This window comes from Cyprinus carpio, chromosome A11 (genome assembly GCF_018340385.1).
Source record: "Cyprinus carpio isolate SPL01 chromosome A11, ASM1834038v1, whole genome shotgun sequence".
Taxonomy (NCBI): Eukaryota; Metazoa; Chordata; class Actinopteri; order Cypriniformes; family Cyprinidae; genus Cyprinus; species Cyprinus carpio.
Genome location: NC_056582.1, coordinates 18,633,497 through 18,651,371, shown reverse-complemented (window position 1 = coordinate 18,651,371; position 17,875 = coordinate 18,633,497). Strand labels below are relative to the sequence as shown.

The window sequence follows — 17,875 nt, the reverse complement described above, 5'->3', positions numbered from 1 at the left end:
TTAACATAATAATCACTAATTGTTTCAGGGCCTAACATCGGTGTACAGCAGCACAGATGAAGCCCTGAAGTAGACCTGAGTGAAGCGAACTCCTCCTCCTCCCCCCTCCTGCTGTAAGGCGTTTCATTCTGCTTTGCGCTTTGAGCGGACGCACCACCGTGTCACTGTCCGCTACTTCATCTCAGCCGAACCGGTTTTCATATTTCATCTTCAGTCATATCATTGTACTCCTTCTATTCTGCGTGTCCCTCAACATTAGTTTGCACGGTTAACGTGCGTTAACATCAGGATCTATGGCGCTTAATGGATATATATTGACCGCGCTGTGCGCACTTTGGGCAGGGATCTTCGCTCAGGATAACAAAATACCGTCTGCCAGAGGTACCTATGAATAGTTTCCGTTCATGTTGCATTGATTGTCTTATTTGTAATGGGAAAATGTGTTTTGCATGTTCGGTGTTACTGATGTCCCTGTGCGTAAAAGTCGAATATAAGTTATATTAAATGCAACTGGAAATAAACGATCGACATACAACATTCTTCACTATATGGGGGTTTTATTGCATTTAACGTTTCCTCTTTTGTTATCATAAACATAGACACGTTATAAGAAGCTGTATAGAGGTATTTCGAATCATAGTACTTGGTAATGTGTACTGAAGTAGCGAGTTATGTCATGGAATCATAGAAAGGTTTGTCCAATGCAAACTGACATCCATCCATCCATCCATCCATCAGGAGATACCTGATGATGATGTGATGCTGCTTGTTTCAACGTGTATGCAGGATATTATTATGCTTTGATGCATCACAAATAAACAAAATTATGCTTCAATGCAAAGGAAATCAGGATAGTGATGCAATTTATGATTTTGGATAACCTTGTATTTCTTTGCAAGAAAGGCCTTTTTTTATAGATTCTTCTTATATAATATGAGCTTTGTAAGAAAAAAAAATGTTTATATATATATATATATATATATATATATATATATATATATATATATATATATATATTAATTGGGTAAATCTTATCTAACTATTCCAAAGAGATGGATTTTGAGCTTTTTTATGATTAGGTAAACATTTTATGACATTTGATGCTGTTTCTTTTATATTTTACACCTGGATTCATCTGCCATCTGTACATACCTGTATATAGTATCTCAAACACTTTAATGCTGTATTCGAATGACCTGTGATGTCACATGACTGCAGGGTTTGGGTCAGATCATGCTAATTTCTCAGGTTGATAGTGGAGCAACAACTTTCTTAGCAACCAATAGGGGGAGCTCATTAGTTTCCTAACTAACCGTGATTATCATGATTAGGAAGTGATAAATGAAAGTCAGTAAACCTTGAAAATTAATATTTATATAGCATCATGAACATGAGAAGGCATTGCTACTGTTTACAAAACTATTTTCATGCAAACTTACATTTGAAGCTTTTTAGCTGATGTTTTTACCTTAATTACGTAAACCTGATAGACTAGACTCAAAAAGAACTAATCATTTCGTGATTCTGCTCCTGTCTTCCTGCAGAGTGTCCTGTGGACTTGTTCTTCGTGTTGGACACATCTGAAAGTGTGGCCCTCAGATCCAAACCACCAGAGTTTTACATCAGCCAGATCAAGTCCTTCACTAAGCTGTTCATCGATCAGCTGGAAGACCAGTATGCTATCATTAAATTACATATTCTGATTGAGATATTGTAAATCCTTTGACCAAGAAATTCTGTATTTATCAATTTTTATAATATCTAGAATATGCTTTAAAAGTTTCACAATGTATATCCTAGAAAATGCGATTCATTGAATGGAGCCTCCCTTGGGTGGCTGCCATATTGAGATCACGTGACCTGGCCAAACAATATTATTCGCTTTCTTCTAATTGTGTGATCCTTCTATACTGTCAAGAAATGAAGGTACCTGTGTTATTTAGCTTTTTTTTTTTTTTTAAATATATATATATATATATATATATATATATATATTATATATATATATATAGATATATATATATATATATAATATATATATATTTAATCAGCTTTATATTTTCAGTTTGTATTTTAATTTGACTTTTTAGTAATTTTGTCACGTGTTTTGTCATTTTTATTATTACTATTTAGGTTTCATTTATTATTATTATTATTATTTTAGTTTTAGTTCTGGTTTAGTTTTAATTTATATTCACTTAGTAATTTTACTGCTTCATCTTAAACTCATTTCAGTTACTAACCAAGGCATTTAATCTTTATAATTTATTTAGGCTTTATTCAGTGTTTCATTTTAGTTAGTTAATGATAATAACTTTGGTCAGTACTGTTGTATCAGCCAGCAAACAAATGTTTTTTTAGTGCACCTTTAGTAATGAGTACATTTTTACTTTATTGCTTTGCTACAAATTTAATTTGATCATATCTGTTGTGTTGTTGCCAGACCACAACCATGTAGTCGCGATTTGACTTGGAACTCTGGAGCGCTGCACTACAGTGACGACATCGAGCTGGTTAGTGGGTTAGTTGACCTGAAAGAAAAACGTTCTGAGCTGAAGGCTGCTATAGACAGAATCAGTTACATCGGCAAAGGAACGTACACTGACTGTGCCATCAAGGAGGGTATCGCTGAGCTAATCAAAGCGTATGTACATTTTTTGGCATTACTTAAAACTGCATATGCATTTTAAAATGTAATATTTTACAAATAGCCATTGCATGTCACATTGTGTGTAAATAGCCACATGCATCTGCCTGCAGGGGTTCCCATTATCATGAGAATAAGTACATTGTGGTTGTCACGGATGGTCACCCTTTGACTGGCTACAAGGAGCCATGTGGTGGGATCCAGGAGGCTACCAATGAGGCACGACAACACGCTATCAAAGTGTTCGCTGTGGCCATCTCACCTGACCAGGAGGTACCGTGCAAATAACAGATGCTGCTTGGATTTGAAGTGCGTTGCATGACACTTTCTGACATGTATACATATACGATAGAAGCATACAATGGTTTTTTAGGTAGATACTGTGTGGCTTTACTTAAAGACCATTTTGCATAAAAAGTAAGCTCAGTCTCTAGACCACCAGATGCAGTTCAATTAAACCAAAATGAAAGGTATTCTTGGTATATTATTATTATTATTATTATTATTATTATTATTATTATTATTATTATTATTAAGGTTTTTTTTTTTTTTTTAGAAAAATCATGTAAAAAAAATCAAATGTGATCTATCAGGCTTTAGAGGAACATTTATTTATCCATTTCTTGATTATCATTGTATTGCATTGCATTATATGTGTTTTGCCCCCCACAATACTACAGAGCTTTGATCATAAAACTAAGCATTTAAATATCATTTTACTAAGACATACAGTCAAACCAAAAATTATTCAGACACCAGATATACTTTTTGATATTTTTTTTTACTAGTGGGTGCAGGACACTTTTGTTCATTTATGTAGGTGAGGACAGCAAATTAAAGTAAACTGTGACATATTATACCCAAAAATTCTTCATACAGTGGACCAAAAATGAGTCAGACACTTTGACCTGACCAGGTTTTGCTTACTTGTTATCTGACATTATCAAGATGAATTTGTTCTGACACAGCTTAATTCTCTTGTCAAGTTCTTGACATATTTTATAACCATTCTCTGAACTATAGCAAATAAACTGTGATAATGTGCGAAATTTTGAAGGTGTCTGAATAAATTTTGGTTTGACTGTATTATTGGGAGATACAGTGGGAGATACAATGGGAGTTATTGGGAGTGACAATCACAATTAAAAAATATATCAGTAACTGAACCAAACTGCATATTTTTACTCTGTTTGGGCTCTGAATGAAACTGATTTGAGCTCCATGTTCTCCTCTGTCATATCATATGAGCCATTAAAGAAGCCTGATGCATCAATTATGATACTCACACATTATATATATAAACAATATAAGAAAACTGCAACTTAGCAATAAATCAGACATATTTTTTTCTACGTAAGTGGGAGACTATAATAAGCAGCAGTGTGGAGTAGACAAACCGGTGGTCAAAAGTCTGGCCACACAAGAATATACATGTGATGTTTTTGGTGAGAAAGAGATTTTTTTTGTCTCATGCAAATGTATTTGGACAAGCAGTAATGTTTCCCTTTTCTTTCAATTGTTTTCTCAGGACACCAGACTCTCTATCATTGCCACAGATATAAACTACAGACAGAACTTCACTGCTGCAGACAGCACCCGCTCCTCTCACTCGACCACTATAGACACCATCATCGGCATGATTGTGAGTGTCGTAACACAAACTCACCACAACAAGGATGTTCACATGATTGTCCTGTGGATTTATGGGTCGGACTGACCCAAACACATTTAGAATTGCCTGAAGAAAAAGAATTAAGAAACTTTGCTTGAAGTTGCATGATTAAATGTTTATTTGAGAAAAGATTACACTGGCATAAACATGAAGTGTACCTTGAACTATTTACACTACCAATCAATGTTTTGCGGGGTTAGTAAATTTTTTTCTAATACAATTTCTTACAATTTCTTTCTTTAAATACAATCATTTAACGAAAGATTTCCTTTTCAAATTAATGATGTTATTTTGAACTTTCTATTCATTAAAGAATCCTAAATAATACTGTTTTTAAGCAGCACAACTGTTTTCAATTTTGATAATATTGACATGCCCCCCCCCCCCCCCCCTTTTTTTTGAATGGTAGTGTATATTGCTAAATGTGAATGAGGATTTATTAATTTTTTTAAATCCACATTTCACTGAACACATGAGCTTAGTGTGCCCCCCCCTATGATTTTTTTTAGTCAACATTTATTTATAAAGCACTTAAAAAAAAAGTGTTTACCATCCTCAATTTAAAACAGTTAACACACAAAAACAAACATAAGACCAAAAACAATCATAAAACCTGCTCTCATACTGTGTTAAATGCCAAAGAGTAGAAATTAGTTTTGAGACGAGATTTAAAAGCAGAAAGTGTTTGGGCCTGCCTAACATGGAGAGGCAAATTAATCCAAAGTTTTGGGGCTGTCACTACAAAAGCACAGTCCGCCCTAGTTTTCAGCCTTGTTCGAGGAACAACCAAAAGTAAATGCTCAGCACAAGGTGGAGTACGTAACTGTATTAAATCAGAAAGATGTCTTTGTGCTAGTCCATTTAGCGATTCAAATACTAAAACCAAAATCTTAAAATCAATTCTAAAATGAACAGGAGGCCACTATTGGCACACTATGTTCTTGCTTGCACGTTGCTGTTAACAAACAAGTGGCAGAATTCTGTACCATCTGCAAACCTACTGGGGAGGCCTGGCTAATACCCACATAAAGGGCATTACAGTAATCCAGGCGAGTCTAAATAAAAATATGTATAACTCTTTTGAAGTCATTAAAAGACAGAAAAGAGGCGAGTCTAAATAAAAATATGTATAACTCTTTTGAAGTTTTTTTAAGTTGGGTTAGACTTTTTAAAGCACCAAGATCCAGATAAGAAGAATCACGAGCATGCCCGGACCCAAATACCACAACGTCTGTCTTTTCTTCATTGAACTTTTAAGGTTTAAGGGGTTTAATGTTTAATATATAGTAGAAAGTTAGTGATTAGTGCTTTGGATTTTTCATTTTTAAGTTTAGATGGAGGTTTGTGTTGTGTGCATAACAATGACATGAGATGCCATACTTCCTACAAATTGACCCTAAGGGAAGCAAATATAAAGAGAACAGGATAGGCCCAAGAATAGAACCTTGAGGAACCTCAGCAAGAGAGGGATCCCGAAGAAGACACAAAATCCTCAAGGCGGACAGAAAAACTTCTGTCAAATAAGTACAAATAAAATCTAAACCACTCCAAACAGTACCCTTAATCCCAACACAATGATCTAAGCAGGAAATCAAGATCTTAAGGCCTACCGTGTCAAATACAGGCGTAAGTTCTCAAAGCAAGAGAACAGCATAATCACTTGAGTCAGTGGCTCAATATTTTTTTATATTTGGTCCAATGGTTTCAAAAGCACTTTTTAAAAAATGTGGAGGGACAATGTCCATGCAGCAAGCAGATGGTTTCATTTTACCAATAATATCTCTCAAAAAAGAAAGCGACACAGGCTCAAACTGGTTAAAACCGGCAGAGCATATGCTAGTGATAGATGGATCAACAAAGGGAATTGAGATATGTGATCTAACAGTGGCAATCTTATCAAAATAAAAAATAATATGTAAAAATAACAATTCTGTGTGTACATTTTATCTAATGTTGTCCTCTCCCCTTTTTTTGATTTTCATTCTAGACAAATGAAACAAAGGATGTGGTATGTGGCTTTTCCATTGCTTTTGCACATTTAATGCAATACTCATTTTTATTTTGTACATTAGGATATTAATCATGTCGTCTTAATCTTTTCTTTCAGTGCTGCTCCTTTGAGTGCCACGTAAGTAACATCACTTGTCTAATCCATTCAAACAGATCTTGTATGAATATTTTCTGTTTCTCAATGTTTTATGCAATATTTTCACAGGCCCCTGATGGCGTTCCGGGACCACCTGGTGACCCAGGACAAAGAGTGAGTATTAAAAAGAATTAGATCTTTATGTTGCTTCTTCATCTATATGCATAGAAAGCACCTGTTTATTCCTATGAAATGTTACAAGTATTCATGTTTAATTCACTCTCAGCATGCACAGATAACTGTGGCCTAACCTTTTCTTTTTCTGCAGGGAGAGGCTGGAAGACCAGGCATGCCAGGAGAGAAAGGAGATTATGGACCTCCGGTAAGCATCTGCTTTTAGATATGCTCCTGTTCAGAAGTGATAGTGGGTGTTTGTAGGAGTAAATCTGAAATTTCTGAGCTCCTCCACTTTCTTTCTGATCCAGAAAACACTCGGGATCAATTGTAATGCTGAACTTGCTCATATTTAGATGTAAGGTTTTTTTTTAAAAACTCTTAAGCTTAAGTATTAAACTTCGGCACAGAACTTTTCGACCTATGATTTTCAGCTGGTAGACGATTAGATACCAAAAAAAATCACAATTTTCTAAAGAATCTAGTTTATGTTTTACAGATTTAATAGAAGTGAGGTGTCATTACTCACATCTAAAAGCCCATTTACAAGTCAAAGTTTTAAAAACACAGAGAAACAGTATCATTGTAATCACTTTCAGAACAATTTTACAAAACACTGACAGCCAATCAGAATCCTTAAGATCTTTAAAAAGCTCAATCATTTAAAGGGCAGATGGCAAAACTGCACGGCACACTTATAATAAACGGAATAAAATCATGCCTTGAAGTGGATGCTAATATAGTTATCGTTATAGATGTCATTATAGTTATTGTTGGTGTGAATGGGCTTTACACTGTGTACTAAAGGTGCAGTCACATTAGCATTAGTAAAAAAGGTCCATTGTCTATTGTCGATAGTGTAGAGATGGACTGTATGAAGCACCGCTCACACAAAATCACTTTCAAACCAAGAAGCTTTCTGTTGGTCAATGTAGCAAATATGTGACCCTGGACCACAAAACCAGTCATAAGGGTAAATTTTTCGAAATTGAGATTTATACATCATCTAAAAGAGGAATAAATAAGCTTTCCATTGATGTATGGTTTGTTAGAATAAGAAAATATTTGGCCGAAATACACCTATTTAAATATTTGGAATCTGAGGGTGCAAAAAAAAAAATAATTTTTTGAGAAAATCGCAATGCATATTAGCAATGCATATTACTAATCAAAAATTAAGTTTAAATATATTTACAGTAGGAAATTTACAAAATATCTTCATGGAACATGATCTTTATTTAATATCCTAATGATTTTTGGCATAAAAGAAAAACCAATAATTTTGACCCATACAATGTATTTTTGGCTATTGCTACAAATATACCCCAGCGCCTTAAGACTGGTTTTGGGGTCCAGGGTCACATATGCATGATCAACACCAATTCGCTGCAAAATCTGCATGAGGAAATCTTTCACCCTAATAAAAATTCCTGATTGTGTACAGGTAGATTCGGTAAATATGCAATTTCAGAATGAAGAATGAATCTGAATGAGCTTTATTGCCAGGTATGTTTACACATACGAGGAATTTGTTTTTGTGACAGAAGCTTCCGCAGTGCAACAGAATGACAGTGACAGAACAAAAACCCAGATAATAAAAGAATAAAAAATAGAACAAGTAAGTAAGGAATAACAATATACAAATTGACAGTGGTATGTGCAGTTATATTACAATAGACAGTTTTGTTAGTATAGGTATATTATGTGCAAATTTGAAGTGTAGACTAAGTATGTGTGTTAGATAAATAAGTGTATAAATAGTGTTGTGTGTTCCACAGTTATTGTCAAGTGTTCATGAAATGGATTGCCTGAGGGAAGAAACTGTTCCTGTGTCTGGTCGACCAGATGGCGACAGTTCAAAGAGGGAGTGTGCTGGATGTGAGGGGTCCAGAGTGATTTTGCCAGCCCTTTTGCTCACTCTGGATGAGAACAGTTCTTGAATAGAAGGGAGGGTTGTACCAATGATTCGCTCAGCAGTTCGGACTACCCTATGTAGTCTTCTGAGGTCAGATTTGGTAGCCAAGCTGAACCAGACAGATATTGAAGTGCAGAGGACGGATTCAGTGATGGCGGAGTAGAACTGTTTCAGCAGCTCCTGTGGCAGGTTGATCTTCCTCAGCTGGCGAAGGAAGTAGAATAATTCCTCTTTGCCATTCTGATCTCCTTTTCCAGTGTGTATTTGGCCTGTTTATACAAGACATTGTCCCCCTTCCTGTAAGCATCTTCTTTGGCCTGACGTTGCTGTCTGAGTTTTGCAGTGAACCATGGTTTTTCGTTGTTGTAAGTTAGATGAGTCCTGGTAGGAATGCACATATCTTCACAGAAACTGATATATGGTGTTAAATTCTATGTGAGCTCGTCCAGATCGGTGGCAGCAGCATCAAAAACACTCCAATCAGTGAGGTCAAAACAAGCTTGTAAATCCTGCTCTGCTTCATTAGTCCATCTTTTTACAGTCCTTAACACAGGTTTAGCTGATTTTATTTTTTGCCTGTAGGTCGGTATAAGATGAACCAAATAGTGATCAGAGAGTCCTAAAGCTGCCCGTGGAACAGAGTGATATGCATACTTTATTGTGGTGTAACAGTGATCCAATATATATTACTGTCTCTGGTGGGACATGTGATGTGCTGTCTGTATTTTGGCAGTTCACAGGAGAGATTTGCTTTATTAAAGTCCCCAAGAATGATTAAAACAGAGTCCGGGTGTTGTTGTTCTGTCTCTGTGATCTGATCAGCGAGTTTCTGTAAAGCTGAGCTCACTAACACTAACGAGAATGAACGAGTGAAACTCCCAACGGGAAACAGAACGGCTTGTAATTAATAAAGAGCGCTTTCAGATCTGAACAATGAATGGATTTTGCCCACAAAAATTTGTTGAAGAATAGTAAATATGTCCGCACCTTCAGAATAAAGTAAAAATATACAGCTTTCAGGTAAAAAGTCAATTGTATGTGCCTATTATTGTGCTGATTAATACTTTTCATATGGCTATGAGATCATTGTGTCAAATAAATGTTCCATGTGTCCCTGGATTTCTTTGTTGATAATCCAATCACAGCAAAACTCTCAACTGACTCCGAGGTCTTTCATCTTCTGCAGCTGTTACGATTTCAACGATCTGTTAAAATGTGTTTTTTCTCTGAAATTGCTGGTGGACTTCCAGTCTAAAAACATGCATACAGTTTTACTATGTTTGTAAGGATGTCTTCCGAAATGTAGTCCTTGGAAGTGTCATAAAAGAAGCACACTGGGAAGCATCCAGCTATGCTATTAAACAGCAAATGGTGACTGAGCCAGCTATTCTATTATTTGACAGCAAACGCTGATTGTGTAGATATACTGTAACAATAATCACAGCATACAGTTGACCCCATAAAGCCATGTAGGAATATTTTGGTTAAAGATACAATCTCAGACTTTAATCTGGCTTTATCCTTATTTATCCTCACTTAAGGCCTGTTGATATTGTCAATGTAGGTTTCAGGGCAGCCATATTAGCAAATATCTCTGCATTAGTTACTTATAGAACTACCATATCCAGCAAAATTATTTTTGGCATTCTCTCTGATGTTTCTTTCCTTCACCTATTAGGGACGTACTGGTGATCCCGGTCCAGTCGGTTACCGAGGAATGAAGGTCTGTCTTCCACTCTCTCTCACAAATGTTTACGTTCTGTCGATATTACAGTTGATTTGTGCACTCTTGCTGAAACGATAATCCATACTTTTTTCCTTTCCTTCCAGGGAGACCAAGGAATAAAAGGTTATAAGGTAAAAGAGACAGAGATTCCTTGCTGATTCGACAGACATTTTTTTTTATCAAAAGCACATTCTAAGAGTCTCCAGTTGATTATTTTATCTCATAATTCATTCTGGAACTGCGAAACGTCACAAATACACTTGTGTTTTATCTGTAGGGAGATAGAGGTCATAAAGGTTTCAAGGTGAGCTTATCTATTAGCATTCTCTTTAAATATTTAGTTTTGCCAGTTGTTTATCATGCTGAATTGAATCCCATTCCTACTTTTAGGGAGACAAAGGTCATCATGGTCTTGATGGTGTCGATGGACGTAAAGTAAGTGCTTATGTCCTCTTCCTATATGATACAAAAATACCATTTTAAAGGGATAGTGCACCTAAAAATTTATCAAACCTGTATAAATTTTCTTCTTCAATGAACCAAAAATGAGAAATTTTGCATAATAGTTGCTGCTATTTCCCATATATTAAGAGTGATTGGAGTCAGGGATCATCAAGGTCTAAGGATGACTTCAAAAGATCATAAGTGTGAATGAAATGGCTTATATGACTATATTTTAAAGAGACTGAAAACTAGACTATTTAAATCAGAAAATCTTCTGATAGTTTTCAGACCTTCCATATTTTTCAGTTTCATGGACAGTCACTCGCCAAGTGGGATGACAGTGGAGATTGGTGTAAAATTAACAAATAATAGTTCAAGGATTTTTAGTAATGCTTTACATTTAGGCTTTTCCTTCATGCAAAGCTATCAGATAGCCTTTGGAAAATTTGGAATATATAGTGCACAAATTTCACTTTCACTGTGCAGAAAAAAGCAGTGTCAATGTTCTGCAAAATAACTCATTTTATGTTAAACAAGAGTTTCAAGCCGATGTGAAATTACATGAGGATGACAAATAATACACTGCTGATCATTATTTCTCTCTCATCTTCCTGTGCTGCTTTCTCTGGCATCCTGTGTCAGATTTCAGGTTAACAGTATGTGAATAATAGATACCGAAAACATTGCATGGCCATCTTTCTTGTTTTCTTGACACTTCTGCTTTTATTTCTGTCTCTTCTAAATTGTTTCTGCCCTTTGGGAAAACATCCTAGTCTTGTGTCTCTGACCCTTGACTTCACCACTTCTTCATCCTTGAGTCGATTTGCTCCTCAATTAGCTCTCAACATTGTACTTTAACTCTTTCCAAGGTATTTTCCACTCAAGAAGTCACTGTCCCTTGACTCACTACTTCATCTGTTTATGATACATCTGAGTTCACAGTAAAACTCAGTGTGATTTACAATATGTTTCTTTTTTTTCTGTTGTTATTTTCGGTATCCATTGCATGCAATCTTGATTTGTAATGTCTTTCCTTAGTACTTTATTTCTTCACTCTTTCTTTGCATGGTGTCACCTTTGAGGTAATTGAGGAAGAAGAGTGTTTATGTTTTGTGTGTTTGTATTATATTTCATAGGGTGAGCCGGGATTCCCAGGCTTTCCAGGCTGCAAAGGGTCACCAGGGCCAAATGTGAGTACTATTATCTGTCAAAAATATGTCATTTTAAGGGGATTGCACTTTTTTAACCATGGACAAGCCATAATTAAATCAGAGGTAGTCATGATCAAGCTATATATTCATTTTAATATTCTAAATATTATATTATATTATTAAAAACTTAATTGCATTTAATTTGTATTAAGGAAAGTATTTAAGGAAAGCATTTAAAGTTACAGTATTTTGTTTAAAGGATGTTTAGGTATTTTTACTAAGGGAAAAAAGACCAAATATACAGTGTATGAAGAAAATAATTTTTAGCAAAACAGCATTTACAATCCATATTATCTCCTATATTTCTAGTTTCTTGTACCATTAAATGCATTAGTATCACATGTGTGGATGACAACATGCAAGTGGAGATTATATGCAGATGAGGTCATGCATGATTAAACAATTTTAACTCCATATATGTTTATTATAGGCAAAGACACTGGGTAGCTGATTAGACATGTGCATGTATGTTTATAAATCTGCTAACTGGGGTTTAAAAAAGAAATTTGCAAAGATTAGAGTGTAAAAATATCTTTTTATAAATCTTATTTGTTCACCAGATGTTCCTTTTGTGCATACATATACTTATAGGATGAAAAAATTCTATATATATATATATATATATATATGTATATATGTGTGTGTGTGGTGTGTGTGTGTATATATATATGTATATATATATATATGTATATAGGATGAAATTTGTAGCAGGTTTTATACTTGTACTCATTTAAAGTAAGTGTGTACAGGGCTTTTGCGTGTTCATGACTGACTATCAGATGATTTGCATGTTTGCATGTTTACATTATATTACTTTGATCCAGATGCATTTGAGCTTCTGTTGATCCAGATGGATTTGAGATTTATAGATTAAGTTATAGATCTACAAGTTTAGATATCAGAATCTAATTGGCTGAGAAGTTGTCTCTCATTCGCCTATAAAACATCACCTCACTAGGTCTGTAGATGTTCCCGGCTGTAGATGTTCCCGGCCCTTTAAGCAATGCTCATAGGCTGAGCAGTTTGTCAGTCAGTTTAATGAGCAGCTGTTTTTACTCAGCCTGCATCTGGAGACCAGGACATGGGATGTTTGCCTCATGAACAGCCAAACATTTACTAAATTTGACATCCAAGCTGCTCTCACAACTCTGCACAGTGTTTGTACTTTGTTTACATTCTGTAGTAAAGAATATACTAAAAGAAAAGTAGGATATTTGGTTGTATGTTCTTCTCCTTTATTCATAAAGATTTTTTTATTTCATCTGGTAGGGCTTGCAAGGAGATCCAGGTCCTAAAGGAGATCCCGGGCAATATGGACCCAAAGGACAAAGAGTAAGGGATAAGAATGAAAGGCTGATGTTTAATTTAGATTAAGTTATCAAGATCAGACATCAACAAGAGCTCTTAGTCTCTTATTCTCATCAAGGCTGCATTTATTTGATCAAAGTAAAAAAAAAAAATACAGAAAATATTGTGAAATATTATTGCAATTTAAAATATAATTGTTTTCTATTTTAATATGTTTTCAAATGTAATTTATTCCTGTGATGGTATGCTGACTTGGTGCTCAGGAAAAATTTCTTAGCATTATCAGCGTTGAAAACAGTTGTGCTGCTTAATATTTTTGTGGAAACTGTGATAGATTTTTTTCAAGACTCTTTAATAAATATAAGATTCAAAAGAACAGCTTTTATTTTATATTACAGTCAATTTTGATCAATTTTATGCATCCTTGCTGAAGCGCAAAAAAAAAAAAAAAAAATTCCATCCTTGGGGAAATTTGTTGATAATTACAAGTTTTACTAAGATCTCTGATTTTGGTCTGCCAACGTTATTTTGGCAAATCTGAGCACAATTTGAGACATAGACATTTTCTCAGGAAAACATCTGAGACGCTAAAGACTCGACGGTTTTCTTAAAGAGATATAATTTGTGATAACCTTAACCATAACCTTATAATGAGTAATTTCAAGCAGTAAAACATCTTTAGAAACATATCTTCTGGGTTTGATTTCAGGGAGATCCTGGCAGAGACGGTGAACCCGGAAGACCTGGAAACTATGGGGTTTCAGGGGTGAAGGTACAGAGGATTTTGATCTTGCATTAAATATAGTTTTATGTCATGACTTTTATTTGGCTGGTAAATGTAACATAACCTTTGACATAGGTTAGTTATGATTTACTTGCGCTGTTATTTGACTTTATGGGTTTTTACATTATAACTCGTTTTAAAGGACATTGGCTTATCTGCAATCCCATTGTTTGTTGTTTCAGGGAGAAAGGGGTCCTCGTGGTCCCAATGGCGATAAAGGGGAGAGAGGAGATGACGTAAGCGTTCTTACTCTCTTTTTTTCACTTTTTTTAAGACTTGGATTCTAAACATGCAATGTAGTAATGTGTGACAGACCTGCTCTTACTATTATCTAATAGTTTCTTTGATCTTTTTAGGGTCTACCAGGACCAGATGGCCCAAGAGGAGAAAGAGTATTCAAGCATTTATATTTACTTCTATCTCAGTAGCTTGACGTGTGAATGGGTGTATTTCATGCTGTTTGCAGATGTAGGTCTTTTTTGCAATTTTTATATATGCAGGCGATCTGAACGGATGTGTTTTTCTATTACAGGGTACACCTGGTGAGAAAGGTGAACAAGGTTCCCGTGGTAACAGAGGGCCCAGAGGCGACCCTGTGAGTATATGTCACATTTAGAAAATATCCCACAATACATCCCTTCCAAACACAATGGTAAAAAAAATATTATTTTTTTTTCTCATTGAAATAACACACAAATGAAATGCTCACAGGAAAGTAAATTGGTTTCATTTTGATTTCATGTTGACTTAAGTATTCTAACTAATAAGTGAAATTGCTCTAATGACTCTCTTGTTAAACAAATTCACATTTTCATAAATGAAACATATCTGACACATATGCACAGATATACATAATGTCCGTTTTTAAACAAATTTATAAGGTATTAATTATGCATGTTCTGTTCGATAAATTGCTATGACAGTTTAAAGGTGGGGTAAGTGATTTCTGGTAGTCAATGTTGATATTTCAAATCACCAAAACAAACACGCCCCTACCCCAAAAGAGTCTCGCCCCTATTTTGATAGCTCCGCCCCACACATACGTACGAAACCCAGGCAACGATTAAGCCGGAATCTGCTGTATTAAACATATTATCTTACATTTCGGACACACTTTGGGAGCTGATGCTTGAAACAGAGGAGGAGGTTTAGATGCTCCAGGCTTATAGGGTGTGGAAATCAATGTATTTTTTATCATAGCTGAAGGGAATGACAATACAGTTGTAAATAAACAAACAAGCGAACATGACACAAGAGCATATTAAAGCAAAAGCCAGCATATATTAGTTCTGTAAAAACAAAGCAAAACCAGTGTTACTCAACTATCGAGAGGAAACAAAGCAACCTCAGCGTCCGATCGCAGGCCTTCCCGCTCCTTGAGTTCTCTCCAGCACTGAAAAGCTGATCCGATATTTACACGGATCCTACTTCTTGCCTTATTGTGAGCCCTATTTTGTTCTCTATCTTTCTGTCGTTGCTCGGCTCGGCTAATGTCCATCCTGTGCACTCACTGAGCGCTCTCTCCTCCACATCATGAGTAGACACGCCCCTTAAGGCTGATTGGCTACATTTATTTACATTTACATTTATGCATTTAGCAGACGCTTTTATCCAAAGCTATTTTATTTTCGTTAAGGTTTTATTTTTTTCCCTAACATGTGTTTCCCTGGGAATCGAATAAATAAATCCCACAACCTTTTGTGCTGTTATCTAAATGTTATACAAATGAACAGGCTACAAGTCTGTTTTGGTACTCGGCCCGACTCGGTTTTCTAAAGTGTTTTTGAAAAAATACATACCCCAGCTTTAAGCCTTAGGTGTTTATGCACCCAAGAAAAAAATGATGTTTACAAATGATGTGAATTGAATGTGGACTTTTATCTCTGGCAGGGTGAACCTGGGCCCCGGGGTGAACAAGGACGTGAGGGATCAGCAGGGCCAAATGGAGAGCCGGTGAGTGAGTAACGAAAACCATTATGAGTCAAGTGGAGTCAAGTCACCTTTATTTATATAGCGCTTTATATAAAACTGACTGTGTCAAAGCAGCTTTGCAGTGTCAAACAGGAAAATAATTTGTCAATAATGCAAGAGGACAAAAACAAAGAGTCGTTTTTCCAGCTAAAGTCAGTTCATTGATGATTCAGTGATGTCATCATCCAGTTCACTCTTAAATAACTTAAAGCGTCCCCAACTAAGCAAGCCAAAGGCGACAATGGCAAGGAACCAAAACTTCATCGGTTAAAGAAATGGAGAAAAAACATTGTTTTCGTTGACTGAGTGTCTGAAACTCATTTAGGCTGTAAGTTCTTCCACCACTGGTGATTGATTTAGATTGTTTAATATGTAAGTACTTATAGTTCTGTCATGACAGCTCTCAGCAGAGCAAATACCTGAACTTACTGCTGTGAGCATGCAGCACATATAACATATATGAGAGTACCCTGCACATATAATATATGTAAAATTATGCATAGCAGATCTATACAGGTAGAGCTGGGGAAGGTAGAGGCTTTCTGAAGCGTGCTGCAAACTGCTATGGCAGACACTGGCCAAGTATTTGAATGTTGAGCAGCAAGCTCATTGGCTGCTGATGCAAAAAAATACCAGTCTGCTGCGTCGTGTGTATAATGACGTGATTATATCAGATTGAGTCAGGACCAATCGGCCTGCACCATCTAGAGTTTCATGACACCATCTAGAGTTTTTTTTTTTTTTTTTTTTTAGCAGTGACCACATGTGCATAATGTGTTTAAAAATTCTTGTCTCAATCAACGGGTTTGGCTAGTTTTAGGCGTTGAGTAACATTGATTAGAATATTTCAGCTTTAGGAAGGACATTGAGAGTGATTATACATGTCAGACCTGAAACAAACTAACCTATTGAGATTTTGACCTTGGATTCTTGAGGCTTACAACATCACCAGCTGCATCACAGAACTCCATGTATGTTAGTTCTGTCGGCACTTGACTTCTTTCTACAGCTCTTGTAATCTGCCAGCCCAACTGCAAACAGACCAACAAATTTCCGTTGCCTCTCAGGCCTCTAAATTTCCTGTGTAGCTTACGTGAGGGTATTTTGAGCATGTGCGTGCCCTCAGTTTCATGGTTTTCTCAGTCATCTGTTGTTTCTCAAAAACAGCCATTTTGCAGCCCAGCTGCACTTAAGGCTCTTTCATAATCTTTATTAGTGACTACTGAGGACTGCTGTTATCCCAAATGCTCACTTTTGTGCTTGACATTGCCAGCGAATCATGAGTTTTAATTTTCACTATGAGTAACTCTAAGTGAGCTCGCATTTTTCTATTGGTTTTGTCATGGCGGAGGTATTTCCCAGTAGAGTTTGAGTGGGTGGGATGGGAAAGAAGTATATTTTTAGGCACTGACACAGATTTTTAAGGCGAGCAAAAAGCTAAACGTTAGATAACTGTATGATTCCAATATGTGGTCATGTTGTTATGAATGGCTCTGTCTTGAGTGTCCACGCCCTTGACTCTTGATTGACTTTTATCCTCCACCTTTACACTACAGTTTATTGTAAAATATTGTTACATTAAATTAATAAAATAAATATTACACAATAATATAATAATAATATATTGTAATATTTATTAGTATATACATGTTAATTGTATCAATATATATATAATATTAGAATATAATATAATATCATAATATATATATATATTAATTAATAAATAAAAAATACATTTAAAAATAGTTATAAATGTTACGTATGTGACCCTGGACCACAAGAGCAGTCTTAAGTCACTGGGGTATATTTGTAGCAATAGCCAAAATACATATGGGTCAAAATGATTGATTTTTCTTTTATGCAAAAAATCATTAGGATATTGAGTAAAGATCATGTTCCACAAAGATATTTTGTAAATTTAATTTCATGAATTTAAA

General features: G+C 35.5%; 1 protein-coding gene across 1 annotated transcript in view; it reads left to right on the top strand.

Moving 5' to 3' along the window:
* The first annotated feature begins 121 nt into the window (after positions 1–121).
* The window catches only part of LOC109098709 (collagen alpha-1(VI) chain-like), a 33,929-nt gene continuing 16,175 nt past the window's right edge, over positions 122–17,875 (top strand). The window contains exons 1-20 of the mRNA XM_042766642.1: positions 122–381; positions 1,545–1,674; positions 2,444–2,644; positions 2,761–2,920; positions 4,176–4,289; positions 6,307–6,327; positions 6,427–6,447; positions 6,535–6,579; positions 6,734–6,787; positions 10,173–10,217; positions 10,325–10,351; positions 10,498–10,524; positions 10,611–10,655; positions 11,801–11,854; positions 13,145–13,207; positions 13,893–13,955; positions 14,150–14,203; positions 14,324–14,359; positions 14,500–14,562; positions 15,858–15,920. Coding sequence (XP_042622576.1) covers positions 294–381; positions 1,545–1,674; positions 2,444–2,644; positions 2,761–2,920; positions 4,176–4,289; positions 6,307–6,327; positions 6,427–6,447; positions 6,535–6,579; positions 6,734–6,787; positions 10,173–10,217; positions 10,325–10,351; positions 10,498–10,524; positions 10,611–10,655; positions 11,801–11,854; positions 13,145–13,207; positions 13,893–13,955; positions 14,150–14,203; positions 14,324–14,359; positions 14,500–14,562; positions 15,858–15,920 — 1,374 coding nt within the window. The 5' untranslated portion in view covers positions 122–293. The remainder of the gene's footprint in view (positions 382–1,544; positions 1,675–2,443; positions 2,645–2,760; positions 2,921–4,175; positions 4,290–6,306; positions 6,328–6,426; positions 6,448–6,534; positions 6,580–6,733; positions 6,788–10,172; positions 10,218–10,324; positions 10,352–10,497; positions 10,525–10,610; positions 10,656–11,800; positions 11,855–13,144; positions 13,208–13,892; positions 13,956–14,149; positions 14,204–14,323; positions 14,360–14,499; positions 14,563–15,857; positions 15,921–17,875) is intronic.